This window comes from Zosterops lateralis, assembly GCF_965231275.1.
Source record: "Zosterops lateralis genome assembly, chromosome: 2".
In the NCBI taxonomy this organism is placed as follows: Eukaryota; Metazoa; Chordata; class Aves; order Passeriformes; family Zosteropidae; genus Zosterops; species Zosterops lateralis.
In genome coordinates this window covers 80,274,478-80,298,338 of record NC_139763.1, presented here as the reverse complement: position 1 = coordinate 80,298,338, position 23,861 = coordinate 80,274,478, and the positions used below count along the sequence as shown (strand labels likewise).

Here is a 23,861-nt window from a genome sequence, read left to right as displayed (position 1 = left end):
ATGCTGGAGAACGGCTCCCTGAGGAACTGCTGTGACCCGGGCGGGCGCGGCCGCCTGGGCTTGGCGGAGCGGGAGGCGGCGGCGGCGGGAGCCCCGCGGCCCGCCTGGGTGGTGCCGGTGCTGTCCAGCGTGCTGATCTTCACCACCGTGGTGGACATCCTGGGCAACCTCCTGGTCATCCTCTCCGTCTTCAAGAACCGCAAGCTTCGGAACTCAGGTAAGGGCTTGAGCCCCGCGCCCTGCCCCGGCGGTGGCAGGGAGCAGAGAGTGCCCGGAGTCCCGCCGCCATCCCGGTCCTCGCTTCCAGCTGTCCTGGGGAGTCCAGCCCGCTTGTCCAGTCCGGGCGGGCCGTTCGCTGATAGGACCAGAGCCCCTGTCCATTGGCTCTTGCCCGGTGGTGTGTGCAGGGATCCCCAGGCGCCCAGTCACCCTTCCCTGCCCTGCCCTCCGTCCGGGAATGCGAGTCGCTCAGTGGTTCCTAATGAGGCGTTCTGTGGTCTCTATGGAGCTCCCGGGGAGGGGAATCCGTGCCATCCGCTCAAAATACTGGTGACAAAAAGCGTGCCCAAAAGCGGTCGGAGGAGTGAAGGAGGAGCTTTTAAAAGTTGCTCAAGAGTCCTAAAAGGATTCGGTGCTGTGCGTGCGTGGGGAAGCGGCTCAGCCCGCTCTCTGGAGCTGCACCAGAGTGCACCGTGGTCTTTCTCACGCAGTCGCCTTCTCGACTCCTCATCGCATATCCTCCAACCAGAACACAACCAATAAAGTGGGGTATTGTCTGTAGTTTCTCCTTGTGTGTGTGCTGGACTGTTGTTCTGCGGCTCTTACTCGCTAAACTTTCTGCCTTTGTGTCCTCATCCCTGCCGGGTTGGTTACACGTGTTCCAAACTACAAAACTTTGTAGCCGCACCGACTCCTGTGATAGCACTTCCCTGAGTGGCGCACGTCCCGCTGCCTGCGGATCCCACACCCCTGCGGCTCCCCGCGGGTGGAGCCGATTGTTTCCTGGTGCGCAGGGCTGGGCACACCTGCGCTCGGCTGGATGCTGCCTGGCGGTGCGGTAAAAAGCGCTACCCCCGAAATCCTGGTGTATCTACTGCAGTTCTTACAGTACTCAGCTGTTCCCGAAACTCCTCATTCCCCCGAGACTCGAGTTCCCTCCTTCGGGTCGGGGTGCCCAAACTTTGCCGGGAGCTGGCGGAATTCTGTCCGAAGCGCTCCGCTCCCCGCCCTCGGAGCCAGAGGGCTCTGCCATCGGTGCTGTGTGTCAGCGGGTGCTCCTTGCCGCGGGGAAGGAGGGACAGCTGCCGCCTTGTTTCTCCTGGGGCTGGAGGGAGTGTTTGTTTGTGGGTTTTTTAAACCAGAGCCTCTTCCCAAGCGCTGCCGTGTCTCACGTGCGGCGACAAGAGCTCCTACTAACGGGGACTGGGCGAAGTTAAATCGTACTTGGGGCACAAGCAGTTTGTGGAGGGGTAAGTCTTGCGCTCCCCCATCGCTGCACGTCCAGCTGCAAGCGGGGGATGCCGGCACGTCCCGGTTACCCGGGGCTGAGCGATCACAGCCCACCGAGCAGCGCCGGACTTAAAAGCACGTCTGGAAGAATGTTCTGCCTGAGCGAAGGAAGACACGGGGAGGCAGCTTGTGCTTGTGCTGTCGGTCCCAGGGGCCCGAGCCGAGGCCGGAGTGTCCCGGAGCCGGAGCCCCGAGTGCCCCGGGCGAGCGGAGCGGGGCTGGGATGGGACAGGGAATCCCACGGGACCCGCCGGGACTGACGGGCGCTCTCCCGGCCCCCTCGGCCCCGGGGAAAGGCGGGTTCCCGAGAGAGTCGCGCCTGGACTCCGGGGGGAGGAAGAGCCCAGGGAACAGGCTCTGGCCGGCCCGAGGAGGAAGAGAGGGGCTCTTCTCTGAAACGTTCCCTGCGCCCAAACAACAGCCAAGGGGAGGGTTTGGACTGGAAGAGAGGGATGCCTGGAAGAGTAAATTTCAAGATACTGATCAAAGTATTCTGTGGCATCCTGGAACTATTGGGGGGAAAAAAGTAACAACAACCAAAAACCCTCACAACACAGAACCCCAAACCAAAGGTAGTCATCTTTTCTAGTTCAAATACCTACTAATTGATCTCCTTCTAGGATCATCCTTAATCTGCTGTTGCTGACCCTGTCCCAAAGATCTCTTTATCTTTGATAAGTACTGTGGAGAACAGCAGGGAATTCCTTCTGCATAATCTTCACAAGGTTGAATACCTTTTAAATTGCCACTTCTTAGTTTTATGTCAGGGAGACAACTTGGAGGTGAAGATGAAAGGGCATATTTTGGTAAATGTCCACAGAAGTCTTTTTAGGTGAAAATTCTTAGGGAGGAAGTAGAGTGAAACAGGACTGGAAAGTGATGTGGGTGGAGTGATAAAGGGGATGGGAAAGTGGTGGAGAGCTAAAGCAGTACTTGGGAGGCCTTAGCCTTGACAAGGAAAGAAGAGGGAAAAGCAGGTGAACTTGCAGGTTTCCTTTCTGAGCAAACAAGAAATGATGCACTCGTACTTGGAAGGGGAGTGAATGCAGTAGAAAGTGAAATGGTGAGGAAAAACGGCATGAAAGGAGTTAGGCCTTGTCAGAGAAGAAAAAGATGAAGTTAGAGGAATGGTTATGACAGGAAGTCATCTAGATGATCGAAGGAAAAAGGAAGAGCTATAGCATCATGAGCACTCGGTTCCCTTTGAAGAAGCTAATGAGAGATTTTTCTTGGATGATAGTTTGAGACTTCAAATAATTCACAGGTGTATAAGGAATAAATAAACCAGCTCTGTCTACTTCTGTGGCCCAAGTAATCGTACCTTCAGAAAGCAATACAGGACTTTAGCAGTTTTTCCAGGATTTATCAATGCTATTCTGTTCTAGACTTCACAGAGAGGTCTGATAACTGCAAACAATGTAATTATGCATCACTCTCCTTAAAATTAAAGCATGACCAAAAGTAAATCTATTCTAATGCTGGTATTTAATGGAGGTACAAGAATGGAGTGAAATAAAATGACCTATTAGCCTTTGGGCTTGTACCTATTATGTTAAGCAGGAGAGAAATAAAGAATGGGTAGGATTGGTGTTTCTGGGCACAGCTCATTCACTCCTCAAATTCACTCACATTCAAACAAAGGAATTTTGCCAGTCTCTCAACAGAATGATTGTTTCAGATCACACAGAAGCCTCTTTCGCACATTTAAATTTAGTTTTGGGGAAAATCTGTGAAGACTCTTCTAAGTAATGCATAGTGTAATTGGTATGAATCAACATGCTTGTCTTACATAACTGCACCCAGTCTTTCTGTGAGAGGCTGAGCAACTTCTGATCTCTCAAAGTGATTTAATTTACAGAAATTAATGCTTTTATCAGTTCTAATTTGGGAAGAGAGTAATTTCATCTGACACACTACAAAATCAAATAAAACTTTGTATGTGGAAATAATAAAATTAAATCAGCTTGTCTTTCTATTTGAAATGTCAAATGTGTTTTGAATTTTCAAAAACAATTATTGATTTTGTATTAAACATGCCCAGTTAAAGGCAGCTTTTACATTGCTGAACTTTTGAAGTGTTAAAGTTTACATGAGCTCAACAACCACTGCTGTATGATCAAGTATCCTGAAGGTGCATCAAGTAAATCAAAGCCACTAGATGCTTTTAAGAACTTTAAAGATACTTTTGTATAGCCATAGCTATAAATGTAACATCATGGGCTGGGGTAAGAACCTGGTAGGAAGCACTCTACAAGGTGGGAACCTGCAAGGCATGTCCCAGAGGACAGAGATAAAGCAAACCCTTTTATACTTCATTGGCCCTAAAGCCAGCATAAAATCAGTGAGAAGTGAGAATTAGGCACATTAACTCAGTATCATTTCAAATAGTAATGAGGACTTGGGACCCTTTGACTTTTGGCAGAATACTAATATTAACCTTGGTGCATTGCCAAAGAATGCATTAGTGGAAAGTGGTATTTTTAGTGCATTTTGTCAGCCCTCCTCACCCTCTCAACTATTTTCTTTTCTATATATATCAGCTAACACAGCACAATGAGACTCTGATTTCCATTTGAATAGCAAGGTGCTGTTGCAACACAAATTAAATCAAAATTCATGTTTTTTTACCCATAAGAACATGGGTATATTTGCATGTTTAGTTGTGTCTAATGTGTATGTGGCTCTAGAGATGGACAATGCTTCCCATATGTACATCTGTACAAAATAAACAATCCTGCATGTAGAATTATAACATTGGTACTTAACTGTCTAGTAAATAAACATGTTCAGCAATATAAGCAGGTCTTGTAGTCTTTTTCCATGCTCTTTCCCTTTCCATAGCCTTCACTCCACACCTCTGTGGTATAGCTGAAGGTAAGTTATCCCCATTGTTAAATGCTGTTTTCAGTTATTCTTCATCTCTTTGGCCACACCAGTTTTCTCTCCCTCCTTTATTCCTCCCCTATTATTTTTCCTGTCCACTCGGGTACAGGATAGTTGTTTCCTGTTATGGAATCCATCTCTTACAAAACTACAGTGGGAGAAATCTGTTTCTGAAACCACTTGGAAAAATTGTCCTTTAATACCAGCACTGATGCTGACAAGAACATATTTTGATGAGCAGATAATGAGATCCCACTCTGATGGTTTCAGCTTTTGTACTCCTGACTTTTCGAACCCTGGATCCATGGAATTCTTAGGTCCAGGACTGGGTGTGTTTGGCCTTCATATTCTCTCTCACATTCAGCTTGAAGGTGCTCAATGCTAAGAAATTGATGGGAACATAGCTGCAACATTCACAAAAGTTCATTGAACCCAACACTTAGAATAAAGCTCTTCTATCTCTTACCATGATTCAAATTCATAATGGTAAAGCTTTTTACTTTATTTTAACTTTGTGTTATTAGTTCCTTACTTAGAGTGGATATCTTTATTTGTAGAATTACAATTGTCATTTAATTTGAATGGATTATTTTTCCACCTGTTGAGAACTTGTGTAATATTAATGGGAAGTAAGCACGTGGTTACCCCTCGACCTTTTTTTTCCCCTGTAGTAAACAAGTCAAATACTTTCAGTATCCTCTAAGTATCTGCACTCTTCATTTCCCTGGGATTTTTAGGCCTTTCAGATAATTTATGCAAACTAAATTAATCTGTCTTAAACAGAAAACTGACCTGTTCACAGTAATGCAGATGAAGCACTACCAATACCCTCAAGAAAATATTAACATTCTATTCTGTTCTGTCCTTTCCTGAATGGACAAAATGGACTTGGTATGCCTTGAAGCCACATTTTCCTTTTATGTGGTAGCGTCATATAGGTGACTGTTCTTGGTGCAGTCACTTGCTGATGCAGCTCTTCTTTTTCTTTTGTTACACAATTATTCCTTCAGTACCTGACCTCATATCTCATGTTATTATACTCTATCCACTTTTTGGTCTTTTAGTCCTCAAGCACAAAAAGATCTTGACATTTCCATGTATCAGTGTAGGCTTTCAACTTTGTATTATCACAAAATTTCATTAGTTCTCTTTGTGTTTTGTGATGTAATACTTCTGAAACAGACAAAATTAGTTCAATGTAGGTTATCTCCCTCTGGTCCAACAATTTTCTTTCATCATTGTCCAGGCAGTGGTAGCAAAAGAATGTAAGTGGTACCCTGGTGATTCCAAGGCTAGATTTGTTTAGAGCGATCTCCCAGGTCCAGAAAGTCCAAGTCCTACTTTTATTAAATAAAGATGATCAGATTAGTTGGTATAGCCACTTTGTATAAGCTCACATCGACTTTTATTCCATTTGTCTGTGTATGCATCTTTAGTTTTCCCATCCCTCAGAGTTTGTCTCTCCAGTCTTGGCTACAGTTAAGAGCCCAAAGATTTCTTGATTCATTCTTCCTTTTCAACACTTTCCCACCTTAAATACAGGTGCCATATTAGCACGTACTCTATGGTAGACAATTGAATCTTCCAGAGGTGGCAGCACTGTTTTACTGTTCTTTTTACTCCCTGACTAGTTGCTTTTCTGACTGTGAGCAGCATTCATGCAAGAAGAAACAGCATTTGTGCAGCACCATAGCAAAGGAGGAGGAAATGGGTAGTAAAGTGTGAGAGCACCACAGCTGCAAGTGAGTCATGGCAACACCGCTCTTTGGGATGCATGTGGGAGCCAAGCTCTGAGAGAAATCAAATCACTCAAGCCTGAGAGAAATCTGTACTTTCCTACTGGCAGTGAGGACGAGAGAACATTTCAGCCCCTTTTTACAGGTCCCACATGTAGCTCTCAATACTTTCAGAACACAACACTATCTCTGAGATAACAGATGTTAAAAAATTCCTACCATCAAGTATATTCAATCTTTCTGATATTTTTGCTTTACTATACCTCACCTGTCTCAGCCTGCCTTGTCCCCAAGACCACCATTATTATCCTTATTAAAAGGTCTAGCAACATCTTTCTTCAAACCAGAAGCCATTTTGACTTGATTTTCAGGGTCCCCCTTCTCCAGTAACTTGTTTTTCCTTTCCTCTTTTTTACTTGCTGAAAGGGCATTTTAGTCATTTTAGAAGTTCTTTTCAAAGTCAAAGAAGTTTAGGGGGGTTGTAAGTTTCCATTTTATCCATTTTGTGCTCTCTCTAGCAGTTTTCTTTAGTGGACAATATCTTTTACTTCTAGCCTAATTTCTTGCTCCTAGTATCCTTACTGAGACAACACCTTCTCCATCTAGATCTGGAACTTTTTCTTATATTTTTTCCTCTTTTGGATGCAAGTTACAGAGAACATTTTTGTACCTTTAATATGAAGAAATGCCAACCTTCCTCCACATTCAAGTCCCTATGCACCTCAATACGGCTGATTTCACTTTTCTAATTAGCTTCTTTTATTTATCAAAATGTGCAAGCCCCCTTCTTAGTTATGTCTGCTTTGTTTGTTCTTCTATTTAATTTAACTAAAATAATCTCATCTGCTTTCAATACAACCTTATTTTCTATGGCAGGCTCTTCAGGGATGTCTTTGTTCTTTATGAAAACAAAGGCTGGGGTATATTGGCAAATAGACTCTGAATTGAAGAAATCTGCTGGGTGTATGTCCAGAACTCAGCTGCCGGTTTTGTGCTTGTTTTCCCCTTTACATATGAGGACCTGCATTGTCCTGATGTTAAATTGGCTCCATTAGTGTTTTCCTACTAAAAGGGAGGTGTTCTCATCCTATTTCTGTTTTCTGCATTTTACATTGCGTGTTGTCTTTACAACTCTTCTCCAATGTAATTTTGGCTTTCAGCAGGGTATTCTCTTTCTCTTTCTTTGTCTTTCTCTCAATTTCTCTCTTCATTCCCCTTCTTTTATGAAAACAATAGACCTCTTGGTTAGTATTTCTCTTCCCTGATTACTGGTGCAATTCCATTCTAACAGAATTGTTTCCATAAAGTTTTATTTTAATTTCTCACTGGGTTTGGATCACCGATTTTATTGCATGGATTCCTGGCACCCTCTAACTGTACTGCTTTTTATATTACCATTCCAGTTGAACTCCACAATGTTTGAGCTCCTATTTTCTATATTTTTTGCCACCACTCTCCTGAAGCCAAAATTCTCTTGCCCTGGGTGTTAAATGAAGAAAGTATATGGTTTCTTCTCAAGCTCTCTTCCCATCTCTCAGCTTCAAGTTCTTTTTATTCATTCTGCCAGCTTGGATTGCAAGCTGGTATCCCATATGCTTAGGTGAAGTCTGTCCATGAAGATATGAAACCTCTTCCCAGGAAATACCTCCAAGTGATCAATACTCCAAGTCTTTCTATATAACTTCTAGAACTATTCAGTCATGTGCCCGTGACTCATCTCATACTTCTAATTATGCTTCTATTCTCTTCTTCAACACGAAAGAGAATAAGTTCATCACCAATTCCATCCTCTTTTCTGAGACCTGGTTCAAACGGTAACCAAATGAGAAAATAAATCTTCGAAGTTACTTATGAAACAGTAATTCTAAATTTTGTTAACTTGTAAATAATCCCAAAAGTAGAAGAGAAAATTAAAAAGCCAGTATTATTAATTTGCAAAATAAGAAAATTTCTTTAACAAAAGAGCTGAATCTTGCAGGTAAATTTAGAAAAAAAATGAAAAGTGGAAACCTAAGATTATTCTAGAAGAGAAAAAAAACCTAAAGGATACAGAATTCTAAAGTATTTCAGAAATAGAAGGTTTGTAAGGTAATTATGAGCCTAGAGACATTGAAAGAAGTGTTTAGGAATAGAGAAACATTATAAAATAGAAAAAAAAATATTCTCTATCAATCTGCATCACAGGGAATCCTGTTTAGGGTAAAATTGTGACCTGAGGCAGGTTATTCTGCAACCATAGGGTATTTTGAATCCTCCTTTGAAGCACTTGGTTATACATTATTGCCAAGTTATCATTGTCCTAAACTATCATTTACTTTTGTTCTGTACAGTAAGTATTCCATTTATTGATAAGCAACTAGGAAGTTTATTGCCAAGATAAGGTCCAAGATACGTTTATTTTAGAATGTAATATTAAGTCCTATTCCACTTAGTAAGTGGGGCAATTTGTATGGTTATCTTTAGAGGAAATAGAATTATAAGGATTTATTTGAGCTGCAGAAGTATGTTTACTTGAACTTGTAAAGAAGAATCTAAGGGTGTATTTATGTTTATATTTCATTTGGCACAAGTCCACTCTACCCATGTTTCAAGGGAAGGAAAACCAAAGGATGCTGTCAGTGCCATGCTTTTCCTGCAACATTGTATTCAGGCTCTCCAGAAGGCCTAGTCTAACACAGTTACATGGCTGTTTGTTGTTTTTTGGGGGTTTTTTTCAGATCAGAGTACATTTTTCAGATTCAGAATACATTTCCCTTCATCTCCTTGAAATAACCAATGCAAACGTATTCTCAGATACAGGAAATTAGAAGGAGCTCTCAGCAGCTGTGTTATGGCAGTGTCTTAGGAGCACTCCCTTTCCTGCCAGCTCTCTCATGGACTCTGGACTGACATTCCTTTTGCAAGACTCACTGACTGCATGAGGAATGACCTCTGCAGTAAAGCTCTATTCTTGGATGGACCAGCAGAAGGAATTCAAGGATTCATGGTGCTCTTTGGCACAATTAGCCAGAGCTAAGAGATCAAACCTTCCCACAGAGTGCCAGGACAACTCATTTTAAAACACTAGTTTTTTCATGTATTTTTAGAAGATATATATTCACCAGGTGACTTGAATCATTGTGTTGAGGATGTTATAGGAGACAACTCTCATTCCATTAAACTGGTGACAACCTGGTCCCTCCCTCTGGGAGTAAATTCTACTCCTACTCCAATTCAGATCTATTATGAGTACCACTACCTTCAGATATGCTTCAGATTTTAGCTTCTTAGAACTTATCCTTTACAAATGCATATTGGTACCTTGACACACACTGGCAGGTACACTTCCTTGTTCCCAAGAAAACATATGAAAACAGCCATGTGATCCTGAGCTGATAAAACCATTTTTTCATTTGCAGAAAGGAATGCTAACACTATGGCAATTTTCATCTTCCTAAAAATCAATCTGAGCAGTTGTTCTGCTTTTTAGCCTTCCACCTTGATATGGGCATAAACCAGATTTCTTGACAGCAAAATCCCACAGAAACATATCTAAATCACTGTGGGTGCAACACTGTCGTGTGTCCTTCCTAACAGCAGTAGCTGCTTTAGAATCTTCTCTTTTACTTTTGATCTCCATACTGATAAGGACTGAGCTATATCAGAGTCAGCATTTTCCTGACATTTCAGTTGCGTATGAGGCTGCCATGTCTTGACATGAAAACAGATAAAAACACCCTAAACACATTCATCAAATGACTAGAATCTTGATTGTTTGGATTCTTTTTTAAATTACTTATTAATTGTAGAGGTATTTGATTACACTGTTTAATAGATGCTGCTTAAATTATGTCTGCAGAAAAAACATAACCCTTCTGACATACTTACTAATTTTTTCAGCTGTTTTTTATGGACTTGGATCTGTTTCAATGTTTAAATACCTTATGAAGATAATAATAATTTATATGATAGTTCCATAAATACTGTCATCTTTTTGCTATAGAACAACATCTGCTTACCTGTTAGTTTACATTGCCGTATTTGCACAATACAGGCAACAATTGTTGCCAGAAGATATCACATGCAGCTACTGGAACTAACAGTCTGACTAACAGGAAAAATATCCGCTTGGTATCTCAGCCCCTGCAAATATAATTATGTTAACTAATTGTAAGTTTAGAACTAGCAGCAAACTGTAAACTATATCATTGCAAAGAAGCCAGGAACCAGTAAACACCATCCTCATGGCTCTATGTTTTGCTCCAATGCTGCCTGAAATTCTTAGTGTCCTCTCATTCTAAAGCTAGTTCCATTTTTCCAAATAATTCAAGCATACACAGCATTTCATTTGAGTGCAAATAGGGAAAATAACCTTTTGTGAGATGGCTGTCACCTATGAATATATGTAATAATAACCAATCTAGGTATTTTTATGTCCTACTTTTTATTCAAGTAAAAATAACCTACTTATTGAATATTATCCACATAGTTTAATTTAAAAAGTGTCTATTCAAGATGCCCATTCTATGCAGATCCTGTCCATGGTGAAATTCATTGGAGTTGCGATCCTTATTTTAAAATATGTTCTTAGAAGTAGTCAACTCTAATCAGATTTTCTACTGACAAATAAAAGGCTGTTACATTAAAACATGCTGCTTTTCTTCAAGACAAGTAAAGACATGCAAGTGGCATAGTCACTACAAGCCAACTGGGAGTTGTCCATCCCTCCTTCCTGTGAACTGCCACTTAAGGTTCTTAAGAGTCTTGGGAATATATTCAAGAGACTAAACATTCCAACCAGCTTGCTCAAAATGAGTTGTTACTCACTGGAATGTACAGGGTGTAATTTTTGGATTTTTACAGAGAAAAAAAAATTGATTAATAGGGTATTAGTATCTTTGTATGACTTTGCCTTGTTATGTTAGAGGTCATGACAGAGAAAGAATATTTAAAATTCAAACTTCCCTACCACAAGTCAGGTAGTACACCATTATACTACAGATGTTTTACTGGCATAAAATCTAGTGTCAGAAAATGACTGTTGTGCTGTGGAAATTTAGACAAGTCTCCCTGTGGTATTTTTAAAGTGACTGCAAAAGTACTTGTTATTAGATTCACAGGTGGGCTTAGAGCCCATGGACGAAAGATTACTTTCTGAATCAGTTTTCATGTAAAGCAAGAATTTCCTTTTTTTTATTCTTCCCTTTGCAGTCATTAGAAGCTAAATGTGTAAAATATTAATCAGATGTTGAGGCAGGCCTTGTAAAAGGATGATTTAACCATATTGATTTGCCCAGAAAAAATTATCTTCTGGTACGTGGGTTGAAAGAGTTTATAAGATTTTACCTATGAATATGGCACTGGGTATGAAACCTCAACTACACAATCCAGAGTCCAATTGCAGTACTGGACATCTGTTGTTTCAAACTAGAAGAAAAATAAACTAAGTTGAGGTCCTGTAATTATGCCTTTGGTTAGATAATCTGAAAACAGTACAATCCTATTTAGTCACTCTCACGGAACACCTGGAAGCTAGGACCATAAAGACTGTAAAACTTGCTATACAATCAGCATCCTGGTTAAAGATGAAGCAAAAATATCTGCTCTGCTTATGGAGAGCAAACAAAATAGTGAAGTAGGCGACCTTCAAACACCCTCAAACATTCTCATGTAGTATATATATAGTGATTTCCACTTGAGCCTGAGTCAGTAAAAATTATGTTGGTTAGGCGCAGTTTGCAAGTGTATTCATGGAGTAAAAGAGGTGTGACTCAGTAGGTTAGTCAGACAGAAGTCACCCACAGCTCTATTTCTGGATCACAGGCCACCAGGTCAGTCACTAGGGTATCAGCTAGAACTGACACAAGGGGTTAGTCTGAAGGGCTGGTTGCAGTCAGTTCTCAGTGCCCAAAAGTCATCAGAGCACTGATGTTCCACATCCATGTGGAACAGGATTCTGCAGCTGGAGTAAGCTGAACCTGGTATGTGAGTATGTAGATAAGGAGGAACATTCTAGCCTTGTTAAAGCCAGTGGGAATTGCTTTCTGAAAATCATTTCACTAAGAGCTGGTGGCTCCTGCCTCTTTCTGTGCAGCTCTTGCCACACTCCACTCTCCACTCTGCGGAGTTCTGTACCTATACTGGTCTGTAGATTTACTGGTCTGGAAACCTTTCTTTGTCTGCTTCTCTGTTTGGCTCAGACTATTTTGTCCAGTCAAAGATTGTTCAAAAAGTTCTCCTGTCACAAAGAATTCAAAGGCAGAAGTATATGAAAAACAAAGCCCCATCTATTCTAATCTGCACTGGGGCCTCTTCTTCTGACCAAGCAAGTCTAGGTCACTGTTAATGACCTTGTCTGGTCTCTGCATGCATAGTAACAGGCATGATCTTAAGTACCCTCTGCTTTTTAGTAGATCATGTAGACTCCTCATCTGTTGCAAAATTGACAGCATCTTGCCTCTATTCCCTAGTGAAAACAGCAAATATCCTGTATGCTAATTCCTTACTGGAACAGCTCACCCTGAGAGGTTGTTGAGTCTCTTTGGCTGTAGACAGTGAAAGGCTGACTGGACATGGCCCTAAACCCACTATAGTTTATCCCTCTTTGAATGGAAGGGTTGGACTAGATGAACTCCAGAGATCAATTCCAACTTCCATGATTCTGTGGCTATATTGGTTGTATGCCTATCACCCCTCATTTACCTATCTCAACAATATCATGACTTACAGGCCCAGCCCCAGCAGAGTTGTTGTCTTGTCATTTTTCAAGGCTTCTATTGGTTCTCAGAAAAGACTTTGATTCAGCAAATGATCATTACACACTTTGTCTGTATAGAGTTGGAACAAAAAGCAACTAATACTTCAGAAGAGAATACACAATCATCTTCTGTAAAAGCATTTTATTTATTCATCTTTTCACATGCTGTTTACAAACCTATGAGTATCATTATAAGATGAATCATATCACTGTACTTTGCTTTAAGACCTTGTTTCCAAAAGAAGCAGATGGCAGAGACTGGCAACAGCTTCTGAAGACATTCATCTCCCTATGCATGTACAGTAATGAGGCCTTCCAAAAACTCAGAACAGAAAGGGTAAGACTTTTCTTTACTGAAAGGTTATAATGGCCATTTGTGTCAAGCATCATCTATTTTCTTCCTTGATGAAACAGGAAACAAGAGAAGAAAAGAAGATTATAATGAAAGGACTCCATAGGTTGTTAGAAGGATTGGCAATTTGTCAACATAAGTGTTTTCCAATTAGAAGTTCCCATGTAGTCTATTTACTGCAGTGTATCAGATCCTATTTTATAAAAATGCAGGATCCTCCACCGTGTTCTTGACCACAGGAACACCCAAAAATACATAGCAGGAATAATGGGCTTAGATTTGGTTTCTTTTTGCAGATGGAACCAGTTGACATGTACATGCTTTGCACATGTTTGTCTCAGTAGCTGTAACAGGTAGCAAGTCCTTCACCTGCAGCCCTACAGAGCAGTTGAGCAAACCACTGTGGAAATTGCCACTTGCATGACTTTGGTTCTCTAAGTGGAGATCCCAGCATTTACACTGGTCAAAAAGTTCTGGGCTGTTTAAATTGGTCTGCAGGGCTAAAAAACAAGATGAACCTAATCTTGACTAATCAAATCTCTTGGCAAATTGGTCACGAGTATGTCCTATAGTCTCCAATGGTCCCCAATTTTATTCACTTCATATACCAGCTTGATAGCCTGAGTATCTTCAGTAATATCTTAAGCCTTATCATTTAAAATAGAACTCCTGAATGTCTGAGATTTGTTGGTTTGGGGTTTTGGTGGGGTTTTTTTGGTGGTTTTTTGGTGGTTTTGTTTTGTTTTGGTGTGGTTTTTTTTGTTTGTTTTTTTGTTTGTTTGTTTGTTTGTTTGTTTTGGTGGTTTTTTTGTTTGTTTTTTTTGTTTGGTTTGCTTTGGTTTTTTGTTTTTTGTAGGGTTTTTTTGTTTGCTTGCTTTAATTCAACTAATCTGCTAGCAAGTATTAAAATAGAACAAAACACAAACCAAAGATCTTAAAAAAAATAAAACATGGGTTTAGTTTGAACAAAATTATTTTCATTTTTCAATTTTCTGCCTTTTTTTCTAAAAGAAGGTGGAAGTTAAGTTATTCTAAGAACCTGAGCAATGTTTTGTTGCAGTAACAAAGAAAAAAAGTCAACATAATTTCCTTTGACACAAATACAGTTTAGAGACAGTAGCAGAGATGAAAGTAATAATGAAGGTGATGGAATGAACTAGCGTTTCCCACAATATAAATTAAAACCTGTCAGGGCATAATAATGTTTTTTCCAGAGTTTTTGGAAGTGAAATATCCTTGCTTTGTTTGCTTCCACACTTCAGCCTTTTATAGTTGATCTGGAGCAAGTTTTGGGGTATGGTTTTTGTTTGTTTCTTTAACAAAGCAACATCCTATAAAATGCTACATATTTCACCTTTTTTTTCTATGACATGCATCATAGTGCTGAGAGACTGAAAAAGAAAGTTATTAAAAATTATAGGTTGCCCAGTTCTTTATAGGATCTAACTAGATTGCACATAGATTGTTGTATTTTACAGCTTTTCATATTAGCCCCTTTGTCAGCAGTAAATGAGTTTTCATACTTGCAGTTATACAAGTAGGTTTCCTATTCTTTCTTGGTTGAAGCAATCAACAGCTGTGATTTACTTCAAAAGAAGAAAATTAAGCTGATATATACTGGCAGGTACAAAAAACATGACTTCTTTGATGAACCAGTGAAAAAACAGTCTGTTTTTGTTGTTAGTGATTGTGCTCAGCAACCAGGGGTTCAGAGGCTGGGCTGCCACTGGTGCCCATAGTGCTAAACCCTCAGAGTGAATGTCTTGGATTGATTCCCTGTGTGACATCTAAACTGAAAAAGGGGAGATTTCAAACTGGAAAGGGTAGGCTTAGATTAGATATTAGTAAGAGATTCTTTACTGTGAGAGTGGTGAGGCACTGGCATGGGTTGCCCAAAGAAAATGTGGATGCCCAAAGCATGGAAGTGTTCAGGGCCAGGCTGGGTGGATCACTGAACAATGTGATCCAGTGGAAGGTGTCCCTGCCCATGGTAGGGGGTTGGAACAAGATAATGCTTAAGGTCCCTTCCAACCCAAACCATCCTATGGTTCTACAAGTCTATGACTCTCTCAGCAACAACATGGGCCTTTTCCATCCTAGACTATCCTCAAGGCAAGAGCCTGACTTCACTGTTAGGGCATGAATATAAGGGATCTTCTCCCCTGAGCCTGCTGCAAAATGCAGCTTAGTTTCAGATGGCTGGACACACAGAATGCAGCATAGCTAGACTCTGTCTTTAACAATAGATGGAAGCAGGCACTGAGGAGAAAAAGAGAACAGAGCAACCCTGCATGATGCTTCTGTATTATTACAACTTTTGACTCCTTCCATCTCAGAGGATCTCCTAAACTTCGTATGGTGTGTCTGTTAAGTAACCCTCAAATGTAGTACTTCAAATAAGTACTCTTACAAGTACTTTTCCAGTCTTCCCTTGAACACAAGTAGAACTTTTACATCTGCAAAATCTGTTAAGGATTTGCTACCTACTGCAGCAACCCCTCCCTTTTGTCTGCTTTTAAAATAACTAGCCTTATTTAATAGTTCTAGTTTTCAATTGGCTCCATCTCTCAGCATCAGTATGCCACTATGATGTCATTTGGGATAAGAAATCTGGACCAGTGCTGCCACTTTTCCCAGAGTATGCCTAACAGTGGTGATATTATCTAACAGATAATAAATAAAAGCAAAGTTTCATGAACCTGGAGTGTTTTTCCTAATCAGTGTCTTGGAGAGTTCCTGCACCTGTCTATCTCAGTTTCCCAGCTGTTAAATCATGAGAAGGATTTTAAACTTTTTTTTTTTTTTTTTTTAAATGAGCATACTGATAAAGAGCACTATACAATACAAGTGATAACCTGTGTATTCTGATTCTAGGCTGAAATTCTTGAACATAACCTAGAAAGAGACAAGCACGCTAACCCCAGAAGAGCAGCAGGGCTGGTGAGTAGGGCACTCTCTGGGGACTACGGGAGACATAAACTCAAGTCTTTTTCAAAGAAAGGCTCTTCTATCATGGAAGTGCCCTGACCACTAGGCAACAGTGAAATTTCTAGTAGTAGAGCCTGTCTTGCTTCTCCTGCTTCCCCTTTTCTCTCTGAAAATACCCAGTACTGTAAAAATTCCTACAATCTCAGAAAGTATCATAAGCCCAGAAAAGCATTTATCACCCCGTAAATGTAGTATCTGATTAACGGATCAACGTTTTGCTTTGCAAGAACCAGCCCCTGGCGTTTTCCTGCTGCCCTGCTGGGTGATGCAGTGTGTTGTCTCTGCTGTGGCTCCCGCACTAGATGGCAACAGAGAGTCACCACCGTCCCCACCAGCGCCAGATAAAGCCACAGGTCAGCAAAACTCTACACCCAGGGGTTAGAAACCTCAGGCCTGTTTACTCAGCTTTTAACAGCACAGCACTTTTACACCTGTAGTCTATTGGCACACTCAAGGCAGCAAACTCGCCAAGGGCTGGTGTTCCCATATTTAACCAGAGGGAAAAGAAGAATGAGCATGCAGAAAAAGTGGAGGTTTTGTTTTGGGTTACATGCATGCCTAGTTGCCAAGCATGCCAAAATCACAATCTCAAAAACAACAGTGCAATTTAGGTACCTCTTTTCAGTAACTCTGTGTTGACAACTGAGAGATCTGCCTAATAAGCTTAAAATTCACCTCCTGCAAATGTAGCTTCCAGCACTAACTCATAGTTGCAGATGTAGGGCCAAGAACACAGTTCTGTTCCAGTCCAGGAATCTGCAACTCACTTAGCCACAATCTCAAGGTCCTTTTTGCATGCTAAGCTTTTATCCTCATGTGTCCAGCATTCTTCTTCAGTCCAGCCCTGTTTAATATCTTTATCAGTAATCTGGACAAGGGGATCAAGTGCTCCCTCAGTCAGTTTGCGGACAACACCAAGTTGGATGGAAATCTTGACCTCCTGGAGGGCAGGAAGACTCTGCAAAGGGGTCTGGACAGACTGGATTGATGGACTGAAGCCAACTGGAGTATGAGTTCAATAAGACCAAGTGCTGGGTCCTGCACTTGGGGTCACCACAACCCCAGGCAGCCCCAGAGGTTGGTGGCAGAGGCTGGGAAGCTGCCCAGTGGAAAAGGATCTGGTGGTACTGATCCACAGTGGCTGACCATGATCCAGTGTGTGCTCCCAGGTGACCAAGAAGGCCAATGGGATCCTGAGCCTGTATCAGCAATGGCATGGCCAGCAGAGCCAGAGCAGTGAGAGTCCCCCTGTACTCAGCACTGGTGAATCCCATGTTCAGTTCTGGGCCCCCTTTACAAGAAAGACACAAATGCTGGAGCATGTCCAGAGAAGGGTAACAGAGCTGGGGAAGGAGGAAGCTGGGGGAGCTGGGGGTGTTTAACCTGGAGAAAAGTAGACTTGGGGGACACCTTATTGTTCTCTAAAACTACCTGAAAGGAGGTTGTAGCCTCGCAGGGGTTGGTCTTTCCTCTCAGGTAACAAGTGAAGGGACAAGAGTAAAATGGACTCGAGTTGCACTAAGACAGGTGTAGATTAAATATTAGGAAACATTTTTTCATTGAAAGGATCATCAAGCACTAGAACAGGCTGCCCAGGGAAGTGGTGAAATCACTATCCCTCAAGTTTTAGCTTTCATGTTTTTCAGATTCTGTGCTGCCTAGGAGTGTAGTTCTGAGCCTCATATTAAGTGTTAGTAAGCTCTCTTCACAGAGTAGGTAGACAAAAGAATCCTTTTCCAGACGGAGACCAAGGACAATTGTTACAAGTTTTCTGGCCCAAAAGCATAAACAACAGTGGGCTGAAGAGAGAAAAGAAGAAAGACAGGACTTCATAATCTGAACCCCAATATGCAAATGGACCAAAAGTGTGAGACCACATGACCGGTTGTCCATTTTGTGACCATTTTGGGTCCACCTTAGGTGTAGCCCTCGCCAGGCTCTTGTACTGCCCAAGGTATGTCCTTGAAGATCTTTTAATAAATACCTACTTTATTCTCTTAGCTCTGTCCAGTCTCTGTTCCAGGTCAGCCTTCCCAAGACATCAGTGGTATTTATAAGGGGTGTAGCTGTGGTACTGAGAAATGTGGGTTAGTGGTGGACTTAGCAGTGCTGGGTTAACAGTTGGACTTAATGGTCTCGAAGGTCCTTTACAATCTGAATGATTTTATGATTCTACTCCCAGTGGTGGGGTTTTTGTACATATAAGAAGATAATTATAGTGACCAAGAATTCTAAACAGTTTCATAGAACACGCATTTCCTAAAAAAGAAATAACCTGGATGTTCCATAAACTGAAGACCAGCTTTGATTCATTGTTTATGCTATATTTTTTTTGCTAGTCTCTAAAATACGCTGTTCTAGTGGATATCTTTTGCCTGACCCTTTCCCTTATATCAAAGTCTGCAGCACCTCACTAATATCTGAAATCATGAAACATAACTACAAAAGAACATATCGCTGCCTTTAAACTGTCATATTCAAAGAAAACAAACACCCATCTGGCATTTGTTTGGAGCATTATGTTACACCTTCTGTTAGCAACACACTGTTGAGCATTATACCAAATTAACATCTCTCAGTAAATCAAAGCTTACCCTAGGTCTTGGCTTGTATTGTCACAGAGGATTCAAATGTCAGTGTGTGAAAGACTTAATTTTCTGCCCCACCTGCTGCCAATGCCATAGACCAAAGAGGGTCATGTCTCTATGCAACATATAAAAACTTGGCAAACAAATGTGTAACAACCAAAACATTACCTAAGGAAAAAAAAAAACCAAACAACACCATGGTATATAATTAAGCGTTTCCATCATTCTAAAACCAAAGACAGAAGAAAAATCTTTTAAAAAATAGTTGCTCATTGCAATTGCTTCTGGTTTCAGTAGAGACATTATAAGTCTCTGAATTAAAAGTCTTCTGAAAAGTTGTCTTTTCAGAAGCCAGATGCTTAGCTCTTAAAAGTTTTGGCCTTGCTAAAAATTTTGTTCCATGAGTAAATTCCTACAACATCAAGTCATATCAAGATTACAAGAGGGTGTGATAGTTCTCTTTCTCCTGTTAGTTGTAGTAAGAAAACCAATATGCAGGAATGCTTCATGAAGTACTGATCTAGTTCTGTTGCAGCCAAAGTCAATATCAGAACTTATTTTCTTTTTTATGCATACAACTATCAGTGTTTAAAACAGCACAGATGTGCATCTTTTTGAATACCTGGCAAGACATTGAGCTTTCAGTAGATACTGCTTGTAATGAAGGGGTCTTTCCATTCCAGTGAAAAAATGAATATACCTCTATCTCTTATGAAACTGAAATCTAAGAACAAAATTCATCAAGTAAATTCCAGAAGCAATGATAATAATTGCAGCTAGATGAAAATTCTGTGCTCTCTATTTTGTTACAAGCAGCATAAAGTTGCCTCTTTAGTTATATTATGAATGTAATTTAGGCCACTCTAATGGCCCTGTGTTCAGTGTATCAAGGAACATTTACTTTCTCCAAGCACATAAACAAGTCTAAGACCTTTGATTTCTCAAAATGTTGATTATTTATGTTTTATGAATTAGGAAAGTTTCTGTCTACTTCTGTAGATTATTCACTGCAGTAATAAACGTTCAACTTAATTCTGCAGTCATCCACAAAGACAGAAAAATACCATTGGATCTTACTTTGCAGTGCACAGTGGGAACATTCAACCCTGTAAAAAGCCATAGAAGTGACAAATCACCTGAGGCCTTTATAGAGATTGCACCATTTTTCTTCTGAGTTGTAAACTAGTAAATTAAGTTTTTGACAAGTTCCTTGCTCTATTTATTCATTGCAGCTGGAATTTTCAAGAAATTCTAAATTGCACTCAAAACTTTGAAAATATCTTGCTAAATGTACTTTACTGTAAATTTCCAAGTGTGATTGAAAGAGCTAGATGTCCACTCTATTTTAACTGAACAATTACATTTTGGGTAGAAGCTGATGCTGGGAGGCCTTAGAGTTTAGATTAATCTTAGTGCACACACTAGACTAAATACTCTCTTTCTCCAAAAGACATTCTAAAACAGAAAAAAGAGGGGTTTTTCCTTCCTTCCTTCCTTCCTTCCTTCCTTCCTTCCTTCCTTCCTTCCTTCCTTCCTTCCTTCCTTCCTTCCTTCCTTCCTTCCTTCCTTCCTTCCTTCCTTCCTTCCTTCCTTCCTTCCTTCCTCTGACTTCTCTATCTTCCAAAGTCAGATACCTTGATGAAAGAACATAAGATAAATTCTTGTTGCTGTGATGTAAATATATTCTGATAAAGATACCCCTGTTCTTTTATTAGTTTTGGTTTTGATCCTGTTTATCACATGGTTATAAGGGGTCTTCACAGTCATCTCATCCTTCCTGTACAAAGGGATCAGCTTTATCTGGGCCAGTACTGACAAATACTTGTTTTATGTTTTCTTACAATCTTCAGTGGCAGACTCAAAGCAAGGTGTTCCCGCACTTCCTTCTTCTTGCCATTATTTTTTTTTCTCTGTGTCTACTTTGAAACTTCCTTGTTGTGATTGAAGCGTGCTTGGATTCACAACAATCACAGGAACCGATAGTATCCTTCCTGCTTCGCTTATTTGAAATTATCATGGCCCACTCAATCGTCTCACTAATTTGTTCAATCTTTCCTCAAAAATCATAAAGCTGCAGCTATGGAAAGACTTGTGTAGCTTTTTAAAATCTATAAGACAGATTACTAAATATATAACATGGAACTATTTAAAATAAGTTGAGCACCACTCTTGAGATGGACTATGTTTCTAAGGGTACTGATGGATAATCCTGCTTTCCATTAACTTTACTTGCTGTTGTGCAAATTCTGATGGGCATGGTGGTCCCCTAAAGCATATGGGAGAAAGATAGCTCCCCATTCCTTAATTCAGGAAGCTACAGATGTAAAGCAGGTGGAGCAAATAGAGTAGATGTGAAATTCTGTCATTTTTGATTAGCATATTTCTACATGGTTCTTCCTTTTATGACTTCTAGTTAATGCCAGTCTTAATATGACATGGATAACTGCTTTGTTAGTTGAGGACTAGTAAGTTCAGAATTTGTAGAATGGAGCATCTAACTGCTCTTTTCAAAAAATGATTATGTTCCATGCACAATTTAAAAAATTGTTTGGATTTTTTCCATATCAGTTCATGCTGTGAAGGACTTCCAGGAAAGAAAAGAGTCTGCAAGCCGTATACAAAACCATACAAACCATATAAATTTTCTGTTACCTAAATGCCAAGAATTCAAAGTTAGTACCTCTGTCTTCAGCTTACTATCTCACCATTTTATAAAAATACCCTTAGATACAGTGTCAGAAATTTCAAACTGATGAAAAGGACATTGGTTAAAGAGAGATAATAGGGCTCAGCCATATCACACATATTCCCTTAATATCATCAGCGGAAAATATGAATACTTCCTCTTGCATGCATGGAACTTTTCTTTGTATAATTAAATATGCCTTTCTGCAGAGGATGGTGAAAAAAATTCACTCTTCTTTAGACAATCCAATGAGAACATAACTGGAGTATGGGTAGGACATTCATGCAGAAAATATCTATTCTAGAGAGTATTGGGTAGCAATATAGAGTATACATAAAACAACACATCCTTCCAATAGCTATTGATCTAATCTTTGTATATCCTCCTTTATGCTTGCCAAGCCCACTAGCATTCCAGTGATAGGTTGGAATGTCATAATGGCTTACCTACCTGGCACAATTTAGACTTTATTTCTTTTTAATTTTTTCAATCCAGCTGTGGAGTTACCTGCACTTGAACAAATCAACATGTACTTATGTAATGGCTCACTGATGGCTATGTTTATTAAAGATAAAAAGAGCAAGGAGGATATAATCCAGTCCCTGACAGATTTGAAACATCATATTGCTGCAGAAATTTCCATGGTGTTGCAAGTTACATTGTAAAATCATTTTCCTATTGGTCCTATATTCCAGTTGCTTGCTGACATCACCAATAATTTAGGATTGCAGACGTCCAGAATGATGTAACATTTTTCTTCTTCTTTAGAGTTATGCTTGCTTTTAGACTTATGCCTCTGTGTTTTTCTTTCCTTACAGGTAATGCATTTGTGGTGAGCCTAGCTGTGGCTGATCTGGTGGTGGCCTTGTATCCATACCCACTGGTGCTCTTAGCTATTTTCCACAATGGGTGGACACTGGGTGAAACGCACTGTAAAGCAAGTGGCTTTGTGATGGGACTAAGTGTAATAGGCTCTATTTTCAACATCACTGCAATCGCAATAAACAGATATTGCTACATATGTCATAGTTTTGCCTATGACAAAGTGTACAGCTGTTGGAATACAATGTTGTATGTCTCCTTAGTCTGGATATTAACAGTAATTGCAACTGTGCCAAATTTTTTTGTTGGCTCTTTGAAGTACGATCCGCGCATCTATTCGTGCACATTTGTCCAGACTGCAAGCTCCTACTATACAATAGCTGTTGTGGTCATTCACTTCATCGTCCCTATCACCATTGTCAGCTTCTGCTATCTTCGAATTTGGGTTTTAGTGCTTCAAGTTCGAAGACGAGTCAAGTCAGAAACAAAGCCAAGATTGAAGCCAAGTGACTTCAGAAATTTTCTTACCATGTTTGTTGTTTTTGTGATTTTTGCCTTTTGCTGGGCACCTCTAAACTTCATTGGACTGGCTGTAGCCATTGATCCTACAGAAATGGCACCAAAAGTTCCTGAATGGTTATTCATTATAAGCTACTTAATGGCCTATTTCAACAGCTGCCTTAATGCAATAATATATGGTCTTCTTAACCAGAATTTTCGGAATGAATATAAACGAATTTTAATGTCACTGTGGATGCCAAGGCTTTTCTTCCAGGACACATCCAAAGGAGGAACTGATGGCCAGAAGAGCAAGCCTTCTCCTGCTTTAAACAACAATAACCAAATGAAAACTGAAACCTTGTAAATGTGTAATAGTCAATGCAAGTCATGGAGAAAACCAAGATCATAGTTGTAATGTTCTGGTCATTCCTGATTAATTTTGGGGAGTTTCCACTTGGATCACAATTTATGACTGGAATACTGTCTTCATAGTAAAGCACATTGCTCTGGATTCGTGATTTATACAAGATATTAATTGAAAATGTGTTTCAGAATTAAAGCGGCAGGTGGGTGCAAGCTGTTTTAGTTCTGAGAGCTGAATCCTGCTTCCAGACATATGAATGAGGTATTTTTTTACTTCAGCAGGAGTTTTGCATTATTTGTACAAGACCAGGATTCATTTCTTAGAAGATATAGTGAGTCTATATGTACAGAAGCTCATCAGGGCTCTGGAGTGGTATTTTTCTCCCTTCTGTATCTGAACAGAGGATGAGACAGGCACTCTGTTTTCCACACATAAGCCAAACATTGCATTTCTGTGCATGTACTGGTGACAGTAATGGTGTCTTTAAATCCAATTTGTAAACTGGAGAGAAGAATATTTGTATAAAAGCAAATATTAACATTAGAGACTTTTCTCCCAGGTTTTTCACACTTACATCCATTGAGAATAGAAATACAGTGTGTCTCTCTGTTCATCTTTTGTGGGTAATTTTATAGTAGATAATGTAATTGGTTGATTTCTCACAGATTTACCTTACACAATATTCTTCCTTTAGAA

The 23,861-nt window shown here is 40.2% G+C and overlaps 1 protein-coding gene across 1 annotated transcript; it reads left to right on the top strand.

Annotated features, from left to right (window-relative positions):
- On the top strand, positions 1-23,361 carry MTNR1B (melatonin receptor 1B; the record flags this gene model as incomplete). The annotated part of the gene is made up of 2 exons (XM_083881528.1): positions 1-217; positions 22,297-23,361. 2 exons carry the CDS (start codon positions 1-3, stop codon positions 23,163-23,165), a joined length of 1,086 nt encoding a protein of 361 aa, XP_083737654.1. The 3' UTR covers positions 23,166-23,361.
- Between the last annotated feature and the right edge of the window lie 500 nt (positions 23,362-23,861).